Raw genomic sequence first — 26,653 nt, 5'->3', positions numbered from 1 at the left:
ATATTCAGAATCTCATTCAAATCTCATTAAACCAATGAAAGCGCGATTATTCCTACATTAAATAATTTTACGTTTTATCCGTAAATAAATACAAATGCACTAAAATCGAGTTACACAGTTGTTCTCTCCAGTTCAATATGGTTTATCATTGTTTTCAGATTGTAAAAAGCAATATTATTAATCAATTAAACATATAGATCTAGAGTGTTTTCTCCACAGTTTTAAGTCATGCATTAAATAACTGTCATAATCTCTAAATATATTGTAAATAGTTTTAAACTCTCAAGGTATCAACTTCAAAACGATACTATGCTCATATTTGAAAACCACCGTGCATTATATTTTCGTGCAATCATTATTAACTTTACAAAGATCATTATATAATCTTTGGAAATACTAATGTTGCACCAAAAGCATTTATGTGTTTTTTTGTTTGTTATACATATTTGTATACTTAAAAGTGCCTTATGTGTCTTAATGTTTTCATAAAAAAATTTTCTTTTCAAGAATTTAGAGTTCACTTTTACACTTAAAGGCAAGAAACAACAATTAAACCAATAAAAACAGATGCTTAAGCAACTCACCAGCAGCTAATAAAGATAATGTTTTACAAGATATGCAAAGTTTAAAACAACAATGAAACTGTTGCTGTTTTTTGTTACTCTGTTTCTTTGTATACAAAGGTAATTTTTAGGTTTGTTTTCTGTATTTGTTTCTTATTAGACCGGAAATATTAGTATGTTATAGCTATTTTAATGTTCAACAAGAGTATTGAGTTGGTTATTTTTATTTAGCGGATGCTTACAAATTGTCTCTAATATTACTGGTGTTAGTGTTATTTCCAATGTACATACCAGCAGCCCTGTGTTTTCTCTAAAATATTCAAACCCATCCAAGAAGATTATTGAAGGAAATCTTGAATTTGCTATTTTTGAAAATAAAAGTTTGAAAATTATTCAAAACAGTTTAAGTTATAATTCTATGCAAAGATTTTTGGTACCCTTAAATGGAGACTTAACAGTGGTTTTATATACAGAGAAAGGCACTTTGGATGAAAAGACTTGTTATGGAATATGGGCAATATCTAACTCAAGTGTGGGTAAGCAATGTGCCTCTGATCTATGTGATTTGAATACATTTTTATCAACAAATCTACCTTGTACCGGTACAACTAAGTGGAAAATCAACAGCATAGGAGACTTTGATATCAATGTTAATTTGATGCAAAAAGAACTTAAACTAACAATAAGTGTATTCATCAATGTTGTCAATCGTCTTATACAAGAGGATTTCCCGCAATTTGCTTATCATGGGTTTGATGTTAATTTAAAGCCTAACCCCTTACCTGATCCTTGTGAAATAATTTACGACGTGAAAACTAAGGTTGAATTTTATTTGAAAGCTGATGATAAAATTGTTGATGCATCATTTTCAATTGGTACACAGTTAATGGAAATTAAAAACAAAGATAATCCATTTGTTTATTCTTTTGAAAATCAAGGTTCTTATGAGATAGAAATTTCAATTACAACAAATATCAAAGAAACTTTTGTATGGAAAAGAACTTTTTCAATAATTCAAGCTGTTTATAATGTATCTGTAAATGATATTCTAGGTGTCCAATTTTTAAAAAGTGATAGCCGTGTTACTTTTAGCTTGGTTAGTGCAAACAAGTGTTTACCAATACCTGAAAAATTAACTTGGTTTTTGAATAACCAAATGTTTGTTGCTAGTTTGAATAGAATTGAGTATATTCCTGAAATGGTTGGTAATGCCTATAAATTGCTCCGATTGGAAATAAAAGAGTTACCACTGTTTAGCTATGAAGTTAGTATATTTGACCCCATTACAAATTTCAATGTTGAAGTAGATAAATACTCAGTTTGTGTGGCAGAGAATATTACTGTTAAATTTAAAATTGATTATGGAACTGATGTTTTGTTCACATACAAGGTGTTACCAAACATTGAAATTAATGAAGTTAAATCTAACTCTCTTTTGTTATCATTTGAAAATGTTTCATTGGTTAATGTTGAGTTCAATGCTACAAATCCTGTATCGTCATCCAGCATTTATAAAACAATTAAAGTTGTTAGTAATTTTGTGGTGTTTTACCTTCCAGATTTTTATCCTATCAGTACTGGAAGATTTCATACTCTAGTAAAAAATATATCCTCATGTTATCAAGTTATTTATTATCAGTGGAGTATCCAGATAGCTTCAAACATTTTAAATCAAACATCATGGTTAGTGTTTGATTTTAATGCTGGAGCACATTTCAACTTTACTTTCAATAATGAAGGTTACTACAAAGTTGTCTTTACTGTAATGTATGGAAGCAATAATTCATCAAGTACAAGTGATTCGGGTTTTATAAATGTGTTTAATAAAATCAAATATAGCATGCCAGAAGAAATAAATGTTAATGTAAACAATGAGACTGTTATTCGTCCTATAGATTGGCAGGGATCAAAAATATTTTACTTTAGATGGTGGGAAAATGGGAAAAAAAGTGATTGGGAAGTGGAAAATAATGGCCAACCTCCATTTAAAGTAATTGCTTTCAAACTTGAAGGCAAAAACAATATCACATTGGAAGTCAAAAACAATGTATCACAAATATCATGCAGTTCAATTGTAATTGCACAATATTCAGCTAAGTTTACTTCTGTTGAACTTCTTCAATCTGTTGTTGAAATTAATACTAGTTTTTACATCACACTACATTTTAGCAACATTTCAATATTTCCATACATTGTGGCTATTAAAACATCTCTAGCTGAAGAGACTTTTAACATAACAAGCCAAAAAAGATTTATTTATGAAGGAAAGTCATCCATTGAAGATGTTTTTTTAGTAAACATTACCATCTCTGACAATGTAAATACTTTCATTAGACAAGCTACTTTTAATGTTATTAGAAAAATTCAGATTGTAAATGTTACAGTTAGTCAATACAATGTAATAATTGGAGAGATGTTATTCTTGGAGGTTTTTGTAGACAGTGTGATTCAATCTGTTGAATGGTTGTATAACACAAGTATTTTTAATCACACAAACAAAGCAAGTATCACTTTTTCTTCTTTAGGAATTCATATGATAAAAGTCATTGTGTATAACCAACTTTCTAATGACAGTAAAGTTTTGAATGTGTCTGTTTATCCCAATATAAATAAACTTGAAGTTAATGCTCCAATTTTGATGGCAACTGAGTTACAATACTTTGCCAATAGTTCAATAAGCCTTTCTTCACTTTCATATTCTTGGGCAGTCAATGGCACACAGAAAGGAAACTCCTGGAATCAAAACGTAAGTTTCAGTGAGCCTGGGTTTTATGTTATTGAACTAAATGTATCTTCTCCTATTCAATTTAAAAATGCTTCTAAATTAGTTGAAGTTATTAAATTGTCCAAAAATACAACCATAGTTACTTATTTACAACTGCCACTCTCAATTAAACGCCTTTTTGTTGCTTATAACTCTTCAATAAACTTAGTTATTCAAAATGTTAATAGAATTGCTTACTACTCATGGGAAATTGCTCCACAAGATGGAGCACAGGTTGAATTACTTGATCAGAATGCGAGAATAAACTTTGATTGTACTTCTGTGGATAAATCCTATGATATAGTTCTAGAAGTAAAGATATTTTCAGGTGATATTTTATACAATGCAGAAAAGTACACCTACCCAGTTACCGTTAGGAAACCAATTCAGAATATGATAACTAATCTTCCAGAAAATCTTGTTGCCAATAACACTTATATATTTAACATTTCTTGGGAAGGTTCTCAAAGTTTTATTAAAAAGAGTTTGCAAGTGCAAGGAATGAAAGAATTAAAAGTTTTTCACATTTCAAATAATTCAATAAATGCATCACTTACTACAGCAATAGAAAATCAAATAATAAACATGACATTTGAAGTATGTAATGAAATAAATTGTATAGAAGCTTCAGATTATGGGTTTCAGTTCAACTCACTAGCTGTTATATCTAGTGTTGAACCTTTCCCATCTCAAAAATATGTCTCTTCTAGTTCCAGTTTGAAGTTAGAAGTTCATAACAAAATGCCAATGTCAACATATGAATGGTATATTGGAGAAAACTTCATAGGAAATACATCAACTGTAGAAATAAAATCATTGCAAAATTATGCGCCAGGCAATTACACTGTTGTAGTTATTGTTTCAGGACCATTCATAATAAACGGGAAAATTAAGGAGATTTTTGTTATTACAATTTACTTAGAAAATTGTAAATTGCCTAAAGTTCAACAATATACAAAACGTCGTCAGCATACTCGATCATTGTGGTTTTACAGTGAAATAAACATTACTTCAGAATGTAACATCACTTATCAATGGGTATTTGAAGAAGCAAAACCTAACACTGATTGTTCACAAAGTATTACCAGAATTTTATATGTCCCAAATGGAATATCAGGATCTGTTATAAAAACAAATGCTGCTGCTCTTCAACTGCCTCCTAGGGCATTTTTAATCGGATACTATTGTGTAATTAATAGAATACAATTTGGAGAGAATGGTAGTTTAGATATTAGCTTTTTTTTAGAAGTTAAAGGATCAACACTTTTGCCAAAACTCTCTGGGGGCTCCTTTCGTGTTATAGGGAATGTTCATGATTTTGTAATTTCTGCAAGCAACTCCATAGACCCAGATATTTCATATCCAAATAAACCTAGGCTATTGTATAAATGGTCTTATATTGAATGTGATGAAGAATCAGAGACTTTTAAAATTGATCTTTCTAAATGGAACAAAAATACTTCAGTTGTCCACATTAAACCCTTTTGCTTGAATCCTTACCAGCATTATATTTTCAAAGTAGAAGTGAAACGAGAAGAGTTTGAAAATGAGCAGCCAGTTTTTGCATTACAACAGGTGTGTTTTTTGTTGTTGATATTTTCAAACAATTTGCTCTTGTTTAATTGATGAACCTGAAAAAAATTTTTTTTTCAAAGATATTTGGTACTGTTGTATTCTGTATTTTCAGAGCTCAAAATATTAAACTTTTATTTGATGAAAAAAATCTTAAATTCTTCCACAATTGTAAGTAATTTTGATTTCTTTCAGTAATGGTAAAAGTTGTGTTGTAGCAATTTTTGCCAGATTTTTGCAGCTTGGTAGTTTGGTCAAAGCTTTAAAAGCTTGCAGTATAAGAAGCCAAGATTCTTTTGATTTAAGCAATCAGTGGTTAGTTCAAAGTTTCATTTTTTAATCAGGATTTTGAGAATACAAACATTTACATAAAAAGATTGCTCTTCATGAGTAAAAATGTCAAAAAACTTTAACAAATGTGGCATGTCTTATTAGTTACTATGTGCATTCTTTCAACAATTTAATATGTAAATGGATATTTTATACCAAAGAAGTAGTACTAGTATCATTGAAATTTCTTCATAAAACATACAAATTAGAGCATTGTGTGAAAGATATAATCATTAAGAATAACTAGAATAAAAAGGTTAAGAAGTGATGTGGAGAATACTTATTTAGTTTTTACTCTCGTAAAACAAAAATATCCTCAAATTCTTCAAAATAAATCAGTCAAAAAATATTCAGTAGTAATTATTTATAAGGAAATGCTTTTTTTAAAAAAAGTCCTTTTACTCTCAAAAAACAAATATATCTTCAAATACTTCAAAATAAATTAGTACAAACAAATTTAACAACTCATAACAAAATGCTTTTTTTTAAAGAAAAAAAAAAGTTTTATACCTACAAAATTAACATGCAAATCAACAGACCATTGCAATTCAAATGTTGCCATAAAAGAAAGATAACTTTTGCTTTATTATACCTTTCTAATTCAAGTAACTTAAAACAAAAAAAAAACAAAACAACTAAAAAAACGCTATTGGTATTAAATTTAGTTGTATGTGATCAATGGCACAGTTCCAATGGCAAATATTGATTGTGTCACCTGCAACACTTACAAATCACTCAAATATGTCAAATACAAGCAGCTTAAGTTTTTTGCCTATTGCACAAACTGTGGATCTATTGAAGCAATATACAATTGGCAAATAGTTGGTATCAATGATAACAAATTGGTTACCCTTGATAACTATACACTGCTTACACCCTTAGATGCACCTGTTTTAATTTTAAAATCAGGAGTTCTGGATGGACTTCAATCATACAAAGTTGTTGTTAATATTTCTGTGAAAGGTATGTGTTACAATTTTTACCTTTTTTACCTTTTATAAAGATTTTTTTGAATTTCTTATCAAAATTTGTAGCTATAGCCTGTGAATCTTGTAATGTTTAGGTATGGATGAGGCTGGTTCTTCCTCTTTTTTAATTGAAAATAATCTAAGTCCCGAAAATGGATCTTGTATTGTTACACCTGATATTGGAATGTCATTTCTTACTGTGTTTGCTTTGAACTGCTCTAACTGGAAAGATGAAGACAATTTGAATCAACCATTTATTTATGAAGTAATTGCCAACATTGGAACAATTTCCACAACAATTTATCGTGGTATAAATCCAGTGCAACCCATACTTTTTCCATCTGGAGATGAAAGAGATAATTGGATGGTCAGTCTTCTTGTTCAAGTAGAAGATTCTTTAGGTTCATTAACAAAAGCATTTTCAGGGTAATATTTTTTTTCTCATGTTTTAAATTATAGTCTTAAAAAATTCCAGATTTAGCTGTTATTCTCTGTATTTTTTATAGCTATTTTTCGTGATTATTATTATTTTTCTAAGAGAAAATCATTAAAAAGTTATGTTAAAAAGCTTATTTTTTAACTAGTGAGTCAAATGAAACATAATTACTTGTTCTTTATTTTTGAATTACAGTTTTATACAAGTTCAGCCTCCAAATGTATCAGATTATATTCAGTTTCTCAGTAATGATTTTATCCCAAAATTAGAAAAGTTAGTTCTTAGCCAAGATGTAAATAAAGCTTCCTCTGCCATTATTGCTTCTGTGTTGCTTCTTGAAAATGAAAAAAATGAAACAAAAGTGGCTGAAGTCTTAAATAAGCTTGTGTTTGGTGTAGCATCTCTTAATGCAAGCTCTATGGAAACTCTTTATCAAATTTCATTCTCACTTGATTTGGCAATTGGAGCTGGCGATAAAGTTGGTTTAAATACAGATGTACGTAGCCTTGCTACATCATCTTTAATTAGTCTACTCAACCTTGCAGATTCATTTTCCCTTGAAGGATATAGCTTACCTGAAGAAAGTTATATGCCAATTCTTCGAATAATAACTAGTAATACTAAAGCAGACTTTGAAAAAGCAGCTGTAAGAAAACGTCGCTCTACTGACTTAACTTTAAATTATAACTTGTTGAATCAGCTTTATAAGATAATTTTGCAAACTACTCTTCCAGGAGAAAATGAGAAAAAATTAGAAAGTAATAGTATTTCAACAAATTTAAGGCGAAACAAAGGCTCTCGACTGAATGGAGATGTTCATGCTGGAAAGTGTTCAGCGTCTTCAAACTTTTCTCAAATTGCAAATGAATCTGATATTTCTCAAATTTTGGAGTGTTCAACATTCAATCCATTCATTTATGAGGAAGGATCTGTATCTATGCTAACATTTTCCTATAAAAATGCAACCCTAGATAAAATACCTGTCAGCAGTTTGACTGATCAAGAGTGTATTACGCTTAATGTCCCTGCTGAATTAGATACTTCTTTTACAAATTCAACTTTGAATTTTCTACCAAAAGAAGTGTATGTTTCCACGCTGCCATCATTTGAAAATGTTGCTTATTTTAATGAAGGGGCTGTCAATGTTTTGATTAATATTATTGAATACAGTGGTAAAGGCCTTGTGTATATTTATTTATCAGAAAATGTGAGCTTAACAGCTGACAATAAAAACACTAGAGTGTTAGCTTTTGGTGCAGATGATGATGCCAAAAAGAGGATTTTATTCTTATCAGGAAGGTATTTTTTATCCATATTTTTTTAATTTATTCTTTCGTTCACTTTTCGCTAAATTGTTTTTGTTTTTAAAAAAAACTTTTTTTTTTTTGCCCTTAGAAATTTTTCATTGAGTTCTGTTTATTACCTTGGAATTGAACATGATTTTGCAAACAACATCACATTGAATGTGTTTGTTTATACAAGCCACTGTTTGTACTGGAATACTCTAATGTTGGGCTGGGATAGTTCAGGATGCATCCCTACAAAGGAATCAACTCATGAAAATATTGTTTGTAAATGTAACCATCTCACTTCGTTTACAGGTTCATTTCATCTGAAGCCTAATCCATTGAATTTCTCAATTCTTGAGGTAAAATTCATTTACAGGTCATGTTGAGGTCATAAAATCAAATAAGGGTTTTAGAGAGCTAACAGAGAGTAATAGAGTTTACAGAGATGCTTAATAATTTTCCAGAGTAACAACAAGTAATTGTTTGAAATTTTTACAGAATTAAAGGAAATATTAAATTATACAATTTTAGAAGTCATATAAAGAAGTCTATAAAGTTTTTTGTAAAATCTTTAGAAATTATGTAATTTTGTAAAATAAGTTAAGGTTTTTGTTAAGTCTTAAAATGTTATGAAATATGAAAAATCCATCTAAAAATCAATCCACAGTTTTGTTGACAGTCAATGAATACTTTCAACAAACAATAATTTTTATAAAAAGTAAAAGATGTTTGAAAGATTTTTCTAGTTCTTTAAAATCTTTAAATTCAATCTTAATATCAAATCTTTACATTAGAAAAAATCTTTATATAGAAATTAGACATTGGCAGCAATCCTGTAGCTTTTGCAACTTGCGTTGTTGTAGTCTTACTTTACATGATTGGCTTATTTATTGCTTACCGCCGTGATAGGTATGAGCAGAAAGGGGAACATATTATACCTTTTATTGGAGGCAATGATGGATTTTATCAGTATGAAGTTCGGTTCAAAACTGGACCTTACCCATTTGCTGGTAAATATGAGTTTCATTTTAAAATTATACTGCATGTTTTTTGAATAATCAATAATTAAACCAATTAAATATATTATAAACTTGTCCAGATCATGGAGATGCAATTATATTATCTACATCATACAGATAGAATGCATTAACTACATTATGTAGATATGAATAGCTATAATAACCATTTTGTTTTCCCCTAAATATTTGTTTATAAAAGTTAAATATTTAATATTTCATATTTGCTTGAAGTACTTGCTATTTGTATATGTTCATGTAATTTTCTATGGTTTATTGAAGTAACATAACTTATTTAATTTTGTATACAAATTAAAAGAAAAAGACTTAGAAGTTAAAAAGGCTTTTAGGAGAAGATTTAGAAATTAAACTTCATGTTTATATTTTAATTTTATTAAGTATGTTAAGTTGATGTATTAAAGTTTTATTTAAAAGAAGGTTTTATTTGCACATGTATTTTGATTTTTTAATGATAAATTCATAATTCAATTTAGCAATTTTACAATAATTGCATAATTGATAATTTTAAATAATTATAGTTAAATGAACTTCAGAATGCAGTGGGACCTGAGAATGTCAGGTTTTAAATTCAGCTACATAAAATCCAAGATTTTTTATTAAAGTACTGAAAATACTAAATAATCTGGATAACGAATACAATTTTAAATAGTAAAAGCAAAAATATTACATGTTATCTGTAAAGAACATAAATTAATGTAAAGTTGAAAAAAGTAGCCAACTAACTAGCATTATGAAAAGAATTTCAAATTTTGAAACTCTTTTAAAAAATAGATTTGCAAAAAGTTATCAGACATGTTGATTTCGAATGCATGGTTAAAAAGCTCACACAGAATAATGTAGTAAACAACTTTCTCAAAATTAACTTTCAAAACACCGCTGAGGTGCTTCACCTAGCATTTTGATTTACAAATTCAAAAACGGTATTAACATATTTAAGTGATTACTTTTGACAATTTCTCTTTAAAATAACAACTTGAAAGAACATAGTGAAAAAATAATATGAAAATGTTAAAATTCTAACTATAATCCTGAAGCAAGGACTATAGAATGCTAGGTAGCAATCAGTAAGTAAATCGAAAACATTAAAGTCTACTTAAAAACATGTGATATCTTGTCCATCAAAAAGTGCATTCACATTCTTGAGTTCTCTTTTATCTCTTGAATCTAAATCTTTTTCCTTCAGGACCATTTTTTTTTAGTTTCAAACTAGTTTATTTCTATTTCTGCACCATAATCCATCATCGTCATCATCGTCATCATCATCATCATCATCATCATCATCATCATCATCATCATCATCATCATCATCATCATCATCATCATCATCATCATCATCATCATCATCATCATCATCATCATCATCAACATCAATGTTATGTTCATCAGACTCAAAAAATATCTGAGTTTATTCACCTGTCAGTCAATAAATTCAGATATTTTTTGAAAAGCTCTCATGGCACTTTTATATTTATGTTTCCAATTGGTTACTGAGCCACATCGAACATGTTTCAGAGATGAAACATGTTCCATGTGGCTCAGTAACCTGTGTTTATGATTGTTTCTTTGCCCACTCTGGCCATAACTCTGCAATTATCTTCATGAAACTTCCAAAACTTTCTTTTAATGTAATAATCATAAAAGAAATTTAAAATTTCATAAGAACAGGTTTTCTTCTATTTGACTTGGACAGTTATGAGATAAAAGTTTCATTTCTCAATCATGTATAAATATTAACTGACTAATAATTTTTTTCTCTTTGGTGAAATAGAACAATAAATGATATTCATATTCCTTCTCCTTTCCAGTTTCAATGACAACATCAAGTTCTTTCTTAATTGTTCTAAGACATTTGATCAGTGGAAATTATCCTGATTTGATTGCAGCCCAACCACATTTATTGTTAACTTGGCAAAATTAAGCTGCTTCCTCTAACCACTTACTTTTTATGTCTGTGACATCTTAAAACAATGCATCTTGAGTTGCTGGTAGGTTTTGCTCTGATTTTGAAAGGCATTCTCAGTTCCAATATGTTCTCTACTCTCGAGGAAGATAAAAACGCACTTTAATATATCAAGATGGAGATTCAACTAAAGATATATAAAAGGAAACAAAAGTCTGTTTTCTTTTTTTCATTTTGAATTAATTTAATAAGCTTTCTTGGTTTTTACAAAGTTTTATAAACCTAGCCCACATTACAGAAAATAAAAGAATCTATTATAAACACCTAAAAAAAAACACATAATTAAAACACAAAAACAGAACACTTAACTGAAAAAGTGCATTACGATGAACAAGAATTAACAGTGGAATTATCAGCAGAAAATGTATTTAACAATATCAAGAAGAAATTGAATACAAATAACTTTTCAACTTTTATAAAATTAAGTTTCATTCACTTAGCATTCTGAGGCTCCTTAACTTATCATTTTGTGGAGGAAAATAGAAAGTATAAAAGATAGTGGAAGCAAACATTTAAAAGTATATTCAACAGGGAAAATAAATGTGTTATGCAGAAATTCATGATTATCTAAGCAAAAATTCTAACTTTATCAATTAAAGATCATTAAAAACATCATTTGATTCATCATTAAAAACAGATAGCATCTCTTTACCTGTGGATAAAAGTTCTTTCTAATTTTTAATTTATTTGTTTTGTTTTTGTAGCAATTCTTTTTTTTTTTTGTGTTCAGGTTCATCTGCTAAGGTTGGTATACAAATCTTTGGAACAAGCTGCACTACAAAAGTACGTGTTATAAAATCAAACAATAGTTTTCAGAGGAATGGGTTGGATATCTTTAGAATATCAGTTGACAAAAGGTATATCGTACTTTAAGAAATATTTATACTAATTTACTGCAAACTTGATAATCCATAATGCACAGTTTGAAACTATGGGGATCTATTATCAAGTAAGCATCCTAAAAAAACCTTTTTGAGGGATGATGACTAATCTATTAAGACTTCATGGTAATAGAAGTTCATTGCAAGTTCATTTTTTTGAAATCCTGGTTCATTGTCAGTGAGACTTTTTTTAATTTTATGCTTTTTATTACTTAATTACTTAATTACTTCATAACTACTATCATTTTTCATTACTATTTCACTACTTTTACCACTGAAAGGTTGTTTTTTTTTGCGTTTATTTGGTCAAGACAAAATTTTTGAAAATTTCTCCCAATATAAAAGTTTTATTTTTTTTGTTGTTTTTAAAAAATCACTTGCTGATGAGTGAAAATGATGCTAAAACAATTTCAAAAAGAGTAAATAGATACTAGTATCTCAAGAATCCTTTATTCAAATATTTTTAAGTGTTTTTTTCTAAGAATTCAAAATGCCTAATTTTGCCAGAACTCATGAACAGTGTTGAATGACTGTTTGTGCAATTTGTATGAGAAAAGGTAATCAGGAATTGTCTGAAGCTCACATCAAGAAAATTCTTCTATTCATTCAAAGTGATATAAATTTTAAAGACGATAGAGTTCCATTAGCTATCTGTATCACCTTCGATTTTCAGCTTGGAAAGTTAGATATGAGGAACACTTAACCAGTGCCAAAACTTTACACCTTTGATTTCTGTTAAGCCTTCCACATGTGTCTCGCCAAACTGTGACTGTATGATCTGTTGTATTTCCAAACTGAAACTCAAAAGCATCCACTAATGCTCCCTGAAACTTCAACACTAAAACCACAGCAGCAGTTGTCACATTGCTAAAAAGCTTTGCTTAAAGTGTTTGTCAATCTTCCAGGTCAAAGTCTTTGTTATCACTGCACTCCAGGAACTAGGTATGAAAATTTAAAGTTGTTGGCTGAAGCAGACTTAAAAGGTGTAGAGTGCATCTGCAATGGTTACCACAAGAGATGCATCCCCAAATGGTACTAGATTCCTAAATCAACGTGGTGAAAAATTTTTGCCCCTTTATGTTTATATCTTTTGGTATATTTTCTAGCTATCTTTAGGTTTTTTCTCTTTTAAGTCTTGTAATTTTTGGACCTTCAGTTGCAGAACCTCTCTTAACTCAAAGCATGATACAGACTTAAGAGAATACTGGATTCTCCAAAAATGGTAAGAGAAAAATTAAATCTGCTCTGAACCAAATTAATCCAATTTGAGTGGTAGAACCAAACTTTCAGCAGAAGTTTGTGCAAGTAGATCAAATATTCAATGGTCAGTTTATTGTGACAATCATAAATCTATTCTGTAACTATGTTTACTAATTTCTACACTATCACAGTCTGAACAACCTATTTGATCTTCATTGCATTAAGAAAACTGGAAATTGATGGAGGAGGACCTTTCACAAGACACAGTGCATAGGAACATGCTCTAATACCATGCAACACATCCCCGGAAGTTTTTTTTTTTTTTTTATTATCAGAAAATATTTCTGCATTCCATAAATGTAAAAAACTTTTTTCACTGGGGGCCTAGGCAGAAATTACATATTTTAGGGGTCCATCAATTTTGTCAAGATAGTTAGCTAAGAGGCTTTGGAAGTAAATAAAAACAGAGGTAAGTAATCTGTTACCTACAATTATTCCTTTCATGTATTGCAATAAAAATAGAAAAAGATACTCCTTTTGTGTATTGAAATGACATTGAAGAGTTTGTAGTGATAGTGCTTCATCACAGAAATAAAAAAAAAAAAATCAATTTAGGTGTAAATAAAGAGAATGGATTCCTTAAAGCTTCAATGGTTTGATGATAGAGCTCTATCATCAGGAGGTGAGTGGCCAAATTTTAAACGTTACATGGTCATAAATCTTAAGATTTATGACCATGTAAATGAAAAGAGATTTTTTTGATGAAATTTGTAATCTATTGATGAATCTTAATCTAGTTTATGGAACAAAAAAGAAAGTAATGATTTTAGGAGATGTAGTTCTATGAATGTGGCAATTAAGGGTTAGGGCAGGGTTGTATTAGCTCCAATTACCCAAATTTTTTGCAAGTTATCACTATCACATTTGACACTAGTATCAACATTCTAGAAATTTTAGTATGTCTGATGCCTCTTATTTACCTATCTTGAGGAACAAAGTTCCTGGGCAAACACCCTTGTTGTTAGTGTGATGTTGAGTCCACAAATCTTCTCAACTGTGGAATTCTAAGGATGTTTGGTGGAATTAGGAGACAACACACTGACATCATTTGTTCTGGAGGAAACATGAAAAATGTTGTCCATTTGCCTCTGCTTGAGTTTCCTGACCATAACCTCTTACTTAAAATCACCCAAAAAATTTTAGTGGTGAAAGTAGTGAAAAATAATGAAAAACTTAAAAAAGTCTTATAGAAATATTACAAAAATAATTCTGAAAAATGTTTAATTTGGAATAAAAGTTATTTTTCTGAAGACAAAAAAGATGTTTTCATTCTCCTACTTTTAGTTTAAGTATTTTACTTTTTTGTATTTAAAATAGTAAAAAAAAAAGCAATCAAATAAAATTTTATTTCTTTATGATATAATTCTTAATATAACTCTTGTTAGCATTGGTAAGATTCACAAAATCCATGTTTGGCATGACAATAGTGGCTCAAGTCCATCTTGGTATCTTGAAAGAGTAGTCATAAGAAATCTTTCTAATGGGGAAAAGTTCTTTTTTTTCTGTAACCGGTATGTATGCAAAAATTGGATCTTTTTATTATCATATATATATACATACAAAATCTGTGTTTACGCTTTTTGTTTTTTTTTTCAATATTTTTTACCTAAATTAAAGAAAAAATTAAGTAATACATAGAATAAAATATGGAAAAAGACTACATTATGATGATACATTTTTTTTGATGTTGCCATAATGATACATATATTTGATGTTGCCATGATGATACATATATTTTGATGTTGCCATAATTATATATATGTATAAAGACATCATTATGATAATATATTTTTTTTGATGTTGCCATAATGATACATATATTTGATATTGCCATGATGATACATATATTTTGATGTTGCCATAATTATATATATGTATATATTTTGATGTTGCCATAATTTTAATGTAATTGATAAAATATTTTAATACCTAACAATAGTTGGTTAGGTATTGATTTTAAAGATGGAAGCTTAGAAGCTGATTTTCATGTTGCTAATACAATGGAAATGCAGAAATTCTCAACAATATTCTGTGATGTTCTTCTAAGAATGTTCAGTGACTTTCATTTATGGATATCAGTATTTGAAAGACCTAAATTTAGCAGGTATTGTATTTTTTTGTTTTACATTTGTTTAATAGTTTTTTTTATTTAATATTTCTTTATTGTTATACATAATGCATACACCATAATGCAATCTTATGCTTTTTATATTTTTAGCTAATAGTTAAATATTGTGAGCTATTTGAGAAGTATTGTTTTTTCTTTTGCATAAAATTTCTTTAATTATAACTGTTTAAATTTGATAGATTTTCTCGTGTTCAACGAATCACGTGCTTAGTTACATTAATATTGAGTTGGATGGCTGTAAACGCTATGTGGTTCCAAGTTGCACCTGAAGGAAAAATTGATCTTTATATTGGATTTCAGAGTTATTCTTTAGAAGAGCTTGCCATTGCTTTTATCACAGTTGCAATGGTGTTTCCTATCAATCTTTTTTTTGTATTGTTGTTTAAGAAAAGCAGACAAAGAAATGTAAGCTGATATTTTGTTTCTAACTGCTAAAGAATAATGTTAAATTAAAGAGTTAATGTATATGAAGATACATACAGTTTGACCAATAGGTGTATAGTTATTTAAGGAACTTAGATGAAGTTTTGGCTAACTACAAAACCCCAGAAATAAGGAAGAAAAATTTAAGATTTTAAAACTTGTTTAAATTTTTTTCAAAACGATTTTTTTGTAGTTGTTTTTTTAAAAAACTTGTTTAACTTTTCAGTGTTTTTTTAATTTGCAAGTTTTGAAAAGTTTGAAAAGATTTGAAAAGTTTGAAAAGATTTTAGAAAACTTTTGTCTTTTTGTAATACACATAGTGATGACACTTTCACACTGAAATACACATTCTGATGACACTTTCATACTGAAATACACATTCTGATGACACTTTCATACTGAAATACACATTCTGATGACACTTTCATACTGAAATACTAAACTTCAGTAGTCTTTCATTCAAACTACAGTACCTTTTATTCTAACCATTAGAAAAATAAAAATAAAGCTAATCTAGTAAGTTATGATTTTCTTTTAAAATATCAAAATTATATTAAAGTTTTTCCCAGTCTAAAGAATTAGGACAATAAAGATTTAAATAGTCAAAGATTATGATTTTTTATTGATTTTATTTTTGTTTCAATTTTATATTATTCAGAAGCTAAAAAATTATGTTTGGAAATTTAGATACCTCAAAAGCAGTTAAAGGTTTGGCATCAGCAACGCCGTACTCTCATGGATGTTGTTGAAATAGATGCAAAACCGTTCTTTTCCAGCAGCAAAGGTCTTGAAGAGTTTGACATTAATGTGGTTGATTCACTAGTACGAAGGAAGAAAAAAGTTCTCAATGTGCATGCTTTGGTTGAACAAGGTGAATTTTCAAAAATGTTTTCTTTATATCTATCTCTATATACACTGTCCTCCAAAACCAAGGAAAATAAATTGAATTTCCAGGAGAAAAAAATTGAAAATAATTACAAATACAATTTTAACATAAAAACCTTTATTAGATATTTGCTAAATTTGCTCTGTCAAATTCCTATTTTATTCTCAATCGTATGACTTTCTTTTAACTGTTTTTTTTTTTTTTTTTAATGAAGTATTAAAAAAGTAATCTTTCAAAACAACTTTTTATTTTGTTAAAATGTAGAATGTTAAATTAAAGAATATCACTGAAATTTAATCATATAAATTGTTCATTTTAAATCTGGGTTTTAACTAAGGAAGACATAATAGTTTTATAATTTTTATGCTACATAAAGCACTACAAACCTTTGTTTTTTTTTGTTGTTGTAGAAACTTATAGTAAAATTAAAGCTGAAAGACAAAAAAATTGACACATAATAAATATAATAGTGTTTTCAAACAAAAAAAGTATTGATGATTATAATGCTGGAACTACACAAAGTGGATTATGTAAAAAGTATAAAATGTCAAAAGCAGTTAAAAATCTACTAGTTAACAAATATAAAGTTGGATGTCTGAAGAAAAGTACTCCTCATACTAATCGTAAAATTATTAGGTGTGTGAAAAAGAATACATTAGCTAGTATCAGAGATACATTTAGCAAATTGGAAGTTGCTACTTCAGAAAATACTGTACAGTGATATTTGAATGATGCAAGGTGATCTGATGGTGATCAAAGAATAATACCAATTATGTATTATTTAAGTGCTTCTAAGATTTAAAATTTTTTTTCATTTAAGTTGTTGGCTTAATTGTTTCAATTTGAAGAGTTTTTTTTTATTTATATTTTATAAGCTATTTACATTAAAAGACAAGGAACAAAGACTAAAGTAGGATTACTTATGGTTATGTACACACTATGACTAAATGGCTGTTGCTGTGGAGGTGGCTCATAAATTAAGAATGTTGGTATTTTAATGATAGCAAGCATTCACTACAAGTAAAATGAAATTTCTTCTGACTATAGGGTTTTATAGTTAACATACAGCAAAAAAACTATTCATATTGATAAAGAACTGAAAAGGCTCACAGAAAGTGGATAGTAGAAAAGCAGAGGCAGTTATTGTGGTCAGATGTGTCAAAGTTAACCCAAAAGATTGGTAAATGAAATGTGAGAAAACCAGTCGGAAAAGGAAATATGAAGGTGGCAAAGATTTGATGGTTTGGGGGTGCTTTTTTAGATTGGGACAATTCTTTTGCAGAGATGGCATAGTGGACAAATACATATATAATGAAAATGTCTCTATGGTGGACATTCCAACAAGACAATGATCCCAAACACACATCAAAATTTATTAAAGTGTGGTTTTATACAAATAAAATCATTGTAATGCAATGTCCTGCACAGTCTTCTAATCTAAATCCTATATAGAATTTATAGAAACAACTTGATAATATAGTTTATTTGCATGGTAGGTTTAAAAATGCTGAAAAATTCTTTTTGGGACTTAAAACTGCTATGTCACAAATAAAACAATTTTAGATTGACAAACTATTCAAGTCTATACCTCATAGATCTACTGAGTTAATAAGAACAATTGCGATGCCTAAATCAATACTTTGTTCTATTGAAATCAAAATAATATATAGGTGGGCACTGTATATATATTTTAGTGGACAGTGTGTGTGTGTGTGTGTGTGTGTGTGTGTGTGTGTGTGTGTGTGTGTGTGTGTCTGTGTATAAATGCCTTTAAAGTTACATATATTTTGAGTCAGATTTAGAAGACCCAATTTTATTCTTAAGAAGTAACATTAATTACATCTTTTATACATAATTTTTTATTGTACTATGCAGAACTTATTTATTAAAAGTCTTGTTTTTTATCTTGTTTGCTCAAAGGATTGTACTATGCAGAACTTTTTTATTAAAAGTCTTGTTTTTTATCTTGTTTGCTCAAAGGATTGTACTATGCAGAACTTATTTATTAAAAGTCTTGTTTTTTATCTTGTTTGCTCAAGGATTGGGTTTAGTTTCCTTGATTTTTGTGTAGACATTAATATTCCATGTCTTTTATGTGTAGATCTTTCCAGAAACATTTGTAACATCTTTGATAGCTCTTTCTACTCATTGGTTATGACAAAGGAAGTTTAAATTAATTGTTGATCTTAACTGATCATCTGGAACATTTACTAAGATTAGAGGGGGGTGTTTTAGTTTTCCAATCTATCAAAGACATGTAGTTATCAGCCAGAAAATTTAATTTGTTGGGACAGCAAAATGGTCTGATTGTCTTAGTTTAAAGAAGCCCTCTTTTTTGAAGCAATTACATACATAGATACATACATAGATACATACATACATAGATACATACATACATACATAGATACATACATACATACATACATACATACATGCATACATACATACATACATACATACATACATACATACATACATACATACATACATACATACATACATACATACATACATACATACATACATACATACATACATACATACATACATACATACATACATACATACATACATACATACATACATACATACATACATACATACATACATACATCCCCATCCAAATTTCTTTAAATTGATAAGTTCTCAGAGTGCTATTTTATATATTTGTGAAGTTAAGACAGTGAAACCTCATATCTAAACACTTATGAATATTTTATATTTTGCAAAAAAGGAAAATGTACCCACAAAAGCATTTCTAATTTTATGAAAAAGCTCTTAGACCTCTATATATTTTGGGAAAAACACACAAACACTTGTAAATACGTTATAATAAAAAAAACACACACACACATGCTTGTAAATATGTTATAATTTAAAGAAAAAAAAAGAGGAAAGAGTTCATAGCTAAATAAAATGAATGAACCTTTGAATTTTTCTTCTTTAAAAGAAATTAAACCTCTAAAAAATTTTCAATTTCAGTCATAAAAAGAAAAACCTTGTGAGTGAATCCATTTACCAATCATTAATTTTAATGATATTTTACAAAGAATTTTTTTTTTTTTAAATACTGTTTGTTTATAAAATGGCATTTGTTTACTGATACTGATAAAATATTGTTTAACACTTTGATAAAGATGATATTTTTAAACAATATTTCAATTATATACTTCCATAATATGATTTGTAGCAGAGATAAAAAAAAAAAAAAGACTTTGTCAAAATTAAGGAAGTTAAAGGAGGAATGTTTATCTTGACTTTTTATTGTTTTTAGAAAATAATTGCTCCTTCTTAGATTCTGGGAGAGTAAAAGAAAAACAATTCAGTTACAATGCTACCATTTTGCATGAATCAAGTGAAATTAGTTCAGATACAGAAAATATTTTATTGTTGCCTCATTCATTTAATTCTGGAGATAATAGTTTTCATAGAGGGAGTGTTAACAAGTCTGATACCTTTCATACAAATCATAACAAAGATTCCATTGAAAAATATCATAACCTTTTTCGAACTCAATCACTCTACTCAATAAAGAAAAATTTAGTTGCAGCTGATCTACAAGAAAGTCTCATTAAACTCCGCTTTTCAGAAAGCCAGCTAAACAACCGAACTGAAAGAATTGTAAAGTAAGTTTAGTTTTCAAATTATTTTTGTTTCTTAGATAAAAATATTTTTTGTAAATAAAAACATTGATTTAAAGTATAACTTTAATGTTAATCTTAACAGACAGACAAAAACTGATGTCATCAGATATTAAAGTAATCATATCATGATTCATCATAAGTATTGTATTCCCATGAATTAGTTCTTTTCAGAGAGGAAGTATTTATTAACAGTTAGTATTTTTAATTAGCAATAAAATTTGAATTAGTTCTGCATCAAAACATTTAATAAAAAGCCTCCAATAACTTAGGTCCTGGTTTAAGATAATTTCTACAAAATAAGTTATGGTTGTATTTTAACTGGACAGTCCTTTAAATTGCTTGGTCAAATATCCATACATAACTGCTTCAAATTTAATAGAATGTTTAGTTGTGTTAAATAGTTTTTATAGCAACTCTGTATAAACATTTTTGTTAGTCGTGCTACTCTTGACAAGTGTTTACATGCCACATGTCTTTCTTTTAATTTTACTTAGCTCACTCTGAGTTAAAAGAGTTGATAGAAGGAGCTGACTGAAGATTAATTTACCTTTCAGAAAACATAAGTAAATCTTTAGATTTTTTAGGATAGTACTTTTATGTGAAGGTTGTGGGGTTTAAGTCATCAAACCCGTTAATGATAGTAATGTTACAGGCAAAACTTTCTAATTCACATGGAAAAATATATTTAGTTCAGAATCAGTCATACTGTCGACCTTTTTGTTGCAGATCAAGTAGGCTACAATTATCTAACTTGAGCTATTTTATCCTTTTACTGAGAACTATTAACAACCAAAAATGACATGAGTACAGATTATTTCTTATGATTGTTTTAGCATTATCTACATAAATAGTATTTTTTTGGTTCTTTTTTAGTTTTGCAACAAAAACACTCAAGTCTATGTATGAATTTTTCTTTTTTATTCATAGATTCATGGTTTATATATCTATTCCTTTCAGTTCTGAAGGATTTCAAATTTTTACTAGATTTTTGCTTTCATAACCATAATATGATGAGGGGAAGAATTTCCTTATAAACATTGATGTATTAGCCATAAAAATTTATATTTTTAAGAAGAAATTGTTGTTTATTTTAGTAAATTTTTTAACTTAAGTTATTAACTTGTTTATCAATAAAGAAATCTTTCATTATGAAATAAAGCAGGATTATTGTAATTTAAAAACTTGTTTCATAATGGCTTTCTCTCTTATTTTGCAAAGACAGCAGATATCTTCTATGTTTGATGATTTAAATGAAGAGAACCATGATGATATCAAGTCTGAACACTCAAGTGGTATTTTTTATCAGGAACCTGTTTCAAACATACTCATAAAAAAGAATGAAATTTTGGCTGAGAAGCTTAATATTGCAGGTAATTTAATTATTTAAATATGGCAGGTGATTTCATGAAGTTGTTGTTTACTAATATATTAAGCTTTTATTTTAAGTAATAAAAATGATGATGGATATTTTTTAATTTTGAAAACTTAACAAAACAAAGATGTTAGTATTTCCTAAGCTCAAAAGGTTTGTAATAACCAGGAACAAATATTTTTTTAGAAATTCATGAGTATGATCCTTGTACACGATGGACTCTCCCTCACTTTTTTGTTTATGTGGGTTATGTGTGCTGTTTTAGCATCAGTTTGTTATCTATTCTAATTACAATCATTTATGGTCAATATTTTGGCTATGAATTGGCATTAAAATGGCTGAAAATGCTAATCTTTGGAATCTTAGGAGATTTCTTTCTTATTTTTCCATTTATGGTATCCATATTTGTTTTTATAATTGATGAAATAGTTTTTATTTAAATAGCTGATTATTATCTAAATATTATTAGATTGCTTTATATCATAAGTGTTAGGGTAAAATATACTTTATTTTTGTTCATTGCTTTTTCTTGACTAAACTAATGTTATCTTTTTTTACAAAGTCTTAAGTGAAGTATAGCATTCAATAAATTTTTATTAGAAATATTATTAGAGCTTATAACAGTTGACTTATTTTTGCATTGTTGTGTTAAGAAAAAATAATTCTTTTAGTTAATTTTGCTGTCAGCTTTGATTGCAATCATCAAACCTTTGGATCTTGATCAGATTGATCATTATGACTTTGTAGAATGGTATGATCTCTTTTTTTCTTCCAATTTTTACATGTTTTAATAAAATCTTTTGAAATAAATTTGGTTAGTTGCTCAAAGTCTAAGCACCTAAAGTTTAAGTAACTGAAGTGTAAGTAACTAAACTAAAATTTGTAAATATATTTTAACAAGTAGATAAAAAACAAACTTGATGTGTACTTTTTAAATTAAGAGCAGTTAGAAGTTCAATTTTCAACTAACCATGATTTTTTTTACAGTGAGAATTTTTTTTTTTTGTGCAATTAAATTATAATATTTAGGGCTTTACTCCTTTTAAATTACTCGGCATCAAAATTGCAACCAGATCTTAAATATTGAGCTCAACATGGTTATTGTTACTAAATTGATTGACAAATAATGGTTACTTTGATCCCACCCAAACAAGTTTTTTTTCTTTTAATCTTCTTCACAGTCTGCATAAGAATAAAAAAAGGTTGAGGTGTTGCTCTTTGTTAAAAAAAGATAGTGGTGTGAAAAAAAAAATTTGAGCTAAAATAAAATAAAAAGAGTGACAGCAGGATGTAAATAACTGTAAAATAATTAAAATAACTATAATAAAGTAATCACTTTTTTAATACTTTATTTTTATGGAAGTTTTTGAAATTTTTTAATTAATTATAAATTAGTATTTAAGTATCTTACTATCTCTAGTGGCGAATTTCCTGAAAGCAATGTTGACACAACCATGGTATCTCCTCTGACTGGGTATTCATTAGAAATGGCGAAGCAACTGGGTGTAAAGAACAAAAAAATCCGCAAGTTCGCTAAATTTTTTGTATCTCAAGCGATTCTAATGTGGTCAGTGATGAGTATCTGTTGGTTAATCTTTCCCAGCTCATCATCATACACAGCAACAAAGTATTTTCAGAAGGCTTGGAATTCACCGACCAGTATGAGAAGTGTTCACAAGTAATTGAACTTAACTCAAATATTTATTTTTGTCTAGTGGGGTGGCTAGTGGCCAAACTAAGGCAATATTTTTGTATGCAATATAAAAAAATTTTTTTATGCTGCGTACAAAATAACACTAAAGAACAAGTCAAACAACTAAATGTTTTAAAAACTCAACGTAGCAAGCAGACTCATTTAAAGTTCCAACACAAAACAAAAAGTTTCAAGGTTGAAAACCAAACATGTTCACAATTGTTTCAAGGTTGAAGACTAAACGTGTTCAAAGTCTTGTTGTACACAAAGTTGTACTCTTTGGTTTTTAGTTATAAAAAATCATAATTTCAAATATTAGTAATTTTATATGCTAGATAATTTTGAATACAATTTATATTAGCAATTTTTCTGTTAAATTCAGACTATTACTTAAAAGTAATCTGTTTTTTTACTTAGCATGAATGATTATTGGTTTTGGTTCGAGCACTCTTGGGTCCCTTTTCTTTACACGCAACCTAATGTAACTTGGATGATCGCCTCTCATCCATTAATTCAGATAAATGGTTATTCTAATAGAGGATGCCATAATGAAAAATATGCAATTTTTGAGAACATGACAACATGTTTTGTTGTTTCTGACCAAGCTCTAAACCTTTGTAAAAGAGAGAATAATAGTAGTTGCATGCAAGTGTCTCATGAGTTTAAAATGAATTTTGCTAACAAAAGTTCGCTAATAAAAGTTGTCAAGGCATTGAAGTCCTTGGAGTCCTTTGATGGGCACAAAAGTTCTGTCAAACTTGAAGTTATCTTTGCAAATACAAGATCATCAGAGCATGTCTATATCTCACATTTTTTCTCCATAGCTTCTGGCGGCTTCTATGAAATCACATCAGATATTATATTTTATCGAACTGATTTTTTTGAAAATACATCAGATTATTTCTTAGTCTTTTGCGTAGTTGTTCTTTTTATAATTTTGCTCGTAAACTTTTCTAAGTTTCTTTCACAAGGTTATCGCAAAGGATGGAGAGCGTTGAAAAGTTTTTGGAATTTTCATACAGCACTGATGCTTTTATTTATAAATGTAGCTATAATTCTTCTAATTACACATATCGTATGCATTTATCAGTACCGAAATAAAATGAATAACGGAATGGTTCCAAGTGGTAGCAACAATTATACTTTTGCTTTTTTAAACAATCTTGTTATCTATGTGCTCGGCTTTGTCGGATTCCTTGTAATTATCAGGGTAAAACTTTATTTTCCAGATTTATATTTATAATTCTATTTTTTTATAAAAAAAAGTAATTTAATTTGAGCAATTTTTTTGTGTCAACGAACAAGCAGATAAAACTGTTTACGTGCACTTCTTACTTCTAAGACGCACTTTTTATTTCACGGATAAAAATCGCATGAAAAGAAATTTTTTTATTTTTTTGTTATCTTTTTAGAATGTTCGTTTGTTCCGACTTTCCAGTGGATATCTTTATTGCGCTCTCACCCTTTCCTTTGCTTTTAAAGAACTGGTTTATTTCTCGTTATTGCATGTTCTTGTGTCCCTTATGTTTGCCGGAGCAGCAGTATTGGTAAATTTGTATTGTTATATGTGAGGTAGATTTATTTTTAATGCAATAGTGTATTTGCTGTAATGGATGGAATGCATTTATTTTTTTCGTCATACATATGTTATATGCTATATATATGCTACATGCAATATGCTAAGAGAGAGCTTTTTTATAATTATGGGATTTAATAAATTTATGAAAGATACAATTGTTGGTTTGTTGTAATCGTTTAACAAAACAATAAAACCAATCTACTTTTTAGCTGTTTGATTGTTGGCAGATTGCGGGATTTTCAAGAGCTTTTATCTACGTTTTGTTCATGCGCTGGTGGAAACCAGGATATAAAGTTATCACTGATTCCTCGTACGGTTTTGGCAATGCTTGGTTTTTGTTATGGAAATTTTATTGGTTTGTAGTTGTACTGAACATTTTTAAAGCTATTTTGAATTGCAGTTCTCAAGTTAAAAGGGCTGAAGTAGAAAAGACGAAACTTGGTTTACTAAAGCATATTTGGAAGAAAATCAATGGATCTATTGTGGTAAGTTTTAATTTTATACGTATTCTTTTAAGTTACAGCAATCACGGGATGAGATTTTAATTATACGCATTCTTTTAAGTTGCAGCAATCACGAGATGAGATTTTAAAATTAAGTTACTTATTTTTTTAAGTCACGAGATTTTAAAATTTTTGTGAGATCTTCATGTCGTATTTTATAATTTTTTGACTTATGTGTGTTAAACCTAAATTTACGATCTAAAATACATGATCAGGAATACATGAATACATGATCAGGAATACATGAATAAATGAACTGCTTTCCTGTGATTCTCAGGGTGAAATTTGGTTTCATTCCAATTTTTTTTTGGATGGCTATTAAAATATTGGATTTAAAAAGCTTTTAAATTGTTTTTAAAATCGGCGAACCATTAAATCTTAACCTCTTAATGTCTTTTGACTAGTGTTTTTCTCAGGTCTCGACTTGTTTTTAAAAATTATAAGATAAGAGCATTGTCGCGTACCTAACTAATTGAACTATTATCATTCTATCAGTGCAGTAACAATTAATTTTCTGGTTATTGCGAAAACAGTTTTAAACTTTTATGGTGGGACTGTTTTATTTTTCATGCAATTGTACGTTTGTTTTTTGGCTTTCTCTCACTTTTCTTCAATCGAATACATTATATATTTGAGTCAAGTAAAATTTAAAGATTATATTTATAATTTCTTTCGTTTTCCCTCCTCACACAATGCATGCATTAGAACAAAAAACATTCTGTACTCATTGCACATTACAGACCAATTTTATACTTCTAAACAAAGCCGATTTTTTTATGTACCAATGAGATGTAGTGAAGTAAAAATTAAAATGTTATTTTAAGAATCCACGTCGAGTGCGTTTTATTGGGGTTGAGTATGCAGAGGACAATCATGAAAATAGTTTGAAAGATGTCTCTGAAGATGTCTCTGAGGAACAAATAACCGAAACATTAGTAATGCAAAAACCCTTGCCCCCGTTACCATACAAAACATTTGATCTGGATTCAAAATTCAGTTTATTGTTGACCGGGCTTGACAAAATGATCAACGAAGACAGATGGGAGGAAGATACTGTCAAAAGTTACGAAAAGAAAATTAACGAACGCAAAAAATTGTATCGTTTATCGTATACCTTCTTTTAGTTACAGTTTTTCGTTGTATAAATTTTTTCAAATTTTTTAAATTTATTTTTTTGTACTTGATCTTTTTATGTATTTATTTTGTAAATTTTATTTATAGCAACAATTTTTTGTTTCAAAAATATTTATTTTCAGTGTAAATTATGTTGGTACGAAGTTTTTTCTAACGAATTGTATTTAATACATGAAAAGATTTTACAAAAGCGATTATTTTGTTTTTTAATGCCCCCGCCCCTCGGTTGGT

General features: G+C 28.6%; 1 protein-coding gene across 5 annotated transcripts; it reads left to right on the top strand.

Annotated features, from left to right (window-relative positions):
- The first annotated feature begins 276 nt into the window (after positions 1-276).
- Positions 277-26,616, top strand: LOC145193576 (uncharacterized). Of its 5 annotated transcripts, none has more exons than XR_016446806.1 (22): positions 277-683; positions 795-4,902; positions 5,895-6,192; positions 6,293-6,623; positions 6,829-7,932; positions 8,029-8,281; positions 8,734-8,932; positions 11,650-11,776; positions 14,446-14,571; positions 15,000-15,164; positions 15,368-15,593; positions 16,299-16,482; positions 19,772-20,123; positions 21,015-21,041; positions 21,360-21,511; positions 21,700-21,908; positions 22,185-22,264; positions 22,934-23,191; positions 24,178-24,416; positions 24,619-24,753; positions 24,995-25,270; positions 26,113-26,616. XR_016446806.1 is itself a non-coding variant. In XM_090071304.1 (22 exons), the coding sequence occupies exons 1-22, from the start codon at positions 637-639 to the stop codon at positions 26,410-26,412; spliced, it is 9,750 nt and encodes a 3,249-aa protein (XP_089927430.1). In that variant the 5' UTR covers positions 277-636; the 3' UTR covers positions 26,413-26,616. The 5 variants fall into 5 exon arrangements, 3 of the variants coding, with proteins under 3 accessions (XP_089927430.1, XP_089927431.1, XP_089927432.1); XM_090071304.1 differs by having other exon boundaries at positions 23,624-24,416; XR_016446807.1 differs by lacking the exon at positions 21,015-21,041.
- The last annotated feature ends 37 nt before the right edge of the window (positions 26,617-26,653 follow it).

Source organism: Hydra viridissima, unplaced genomic scaffold, assembly GCF_058129835.1.
Source record: "Hydra viridissima isolate aposymbiotic clone 2 unplaced genomic scaffold, HvirCarnegie_v1 scaffold_14, whole genome shotgun sequence".
Lineage (NCBI taxonomy): Eukaryota > Metazoa > Cnidaria > Hydrozoa > Anthoathecata > Hydridae > Hydra > Hydra viridissima.
This window is presented reverse-complemented; position numbering and strand designations above follow the sequence as displayed.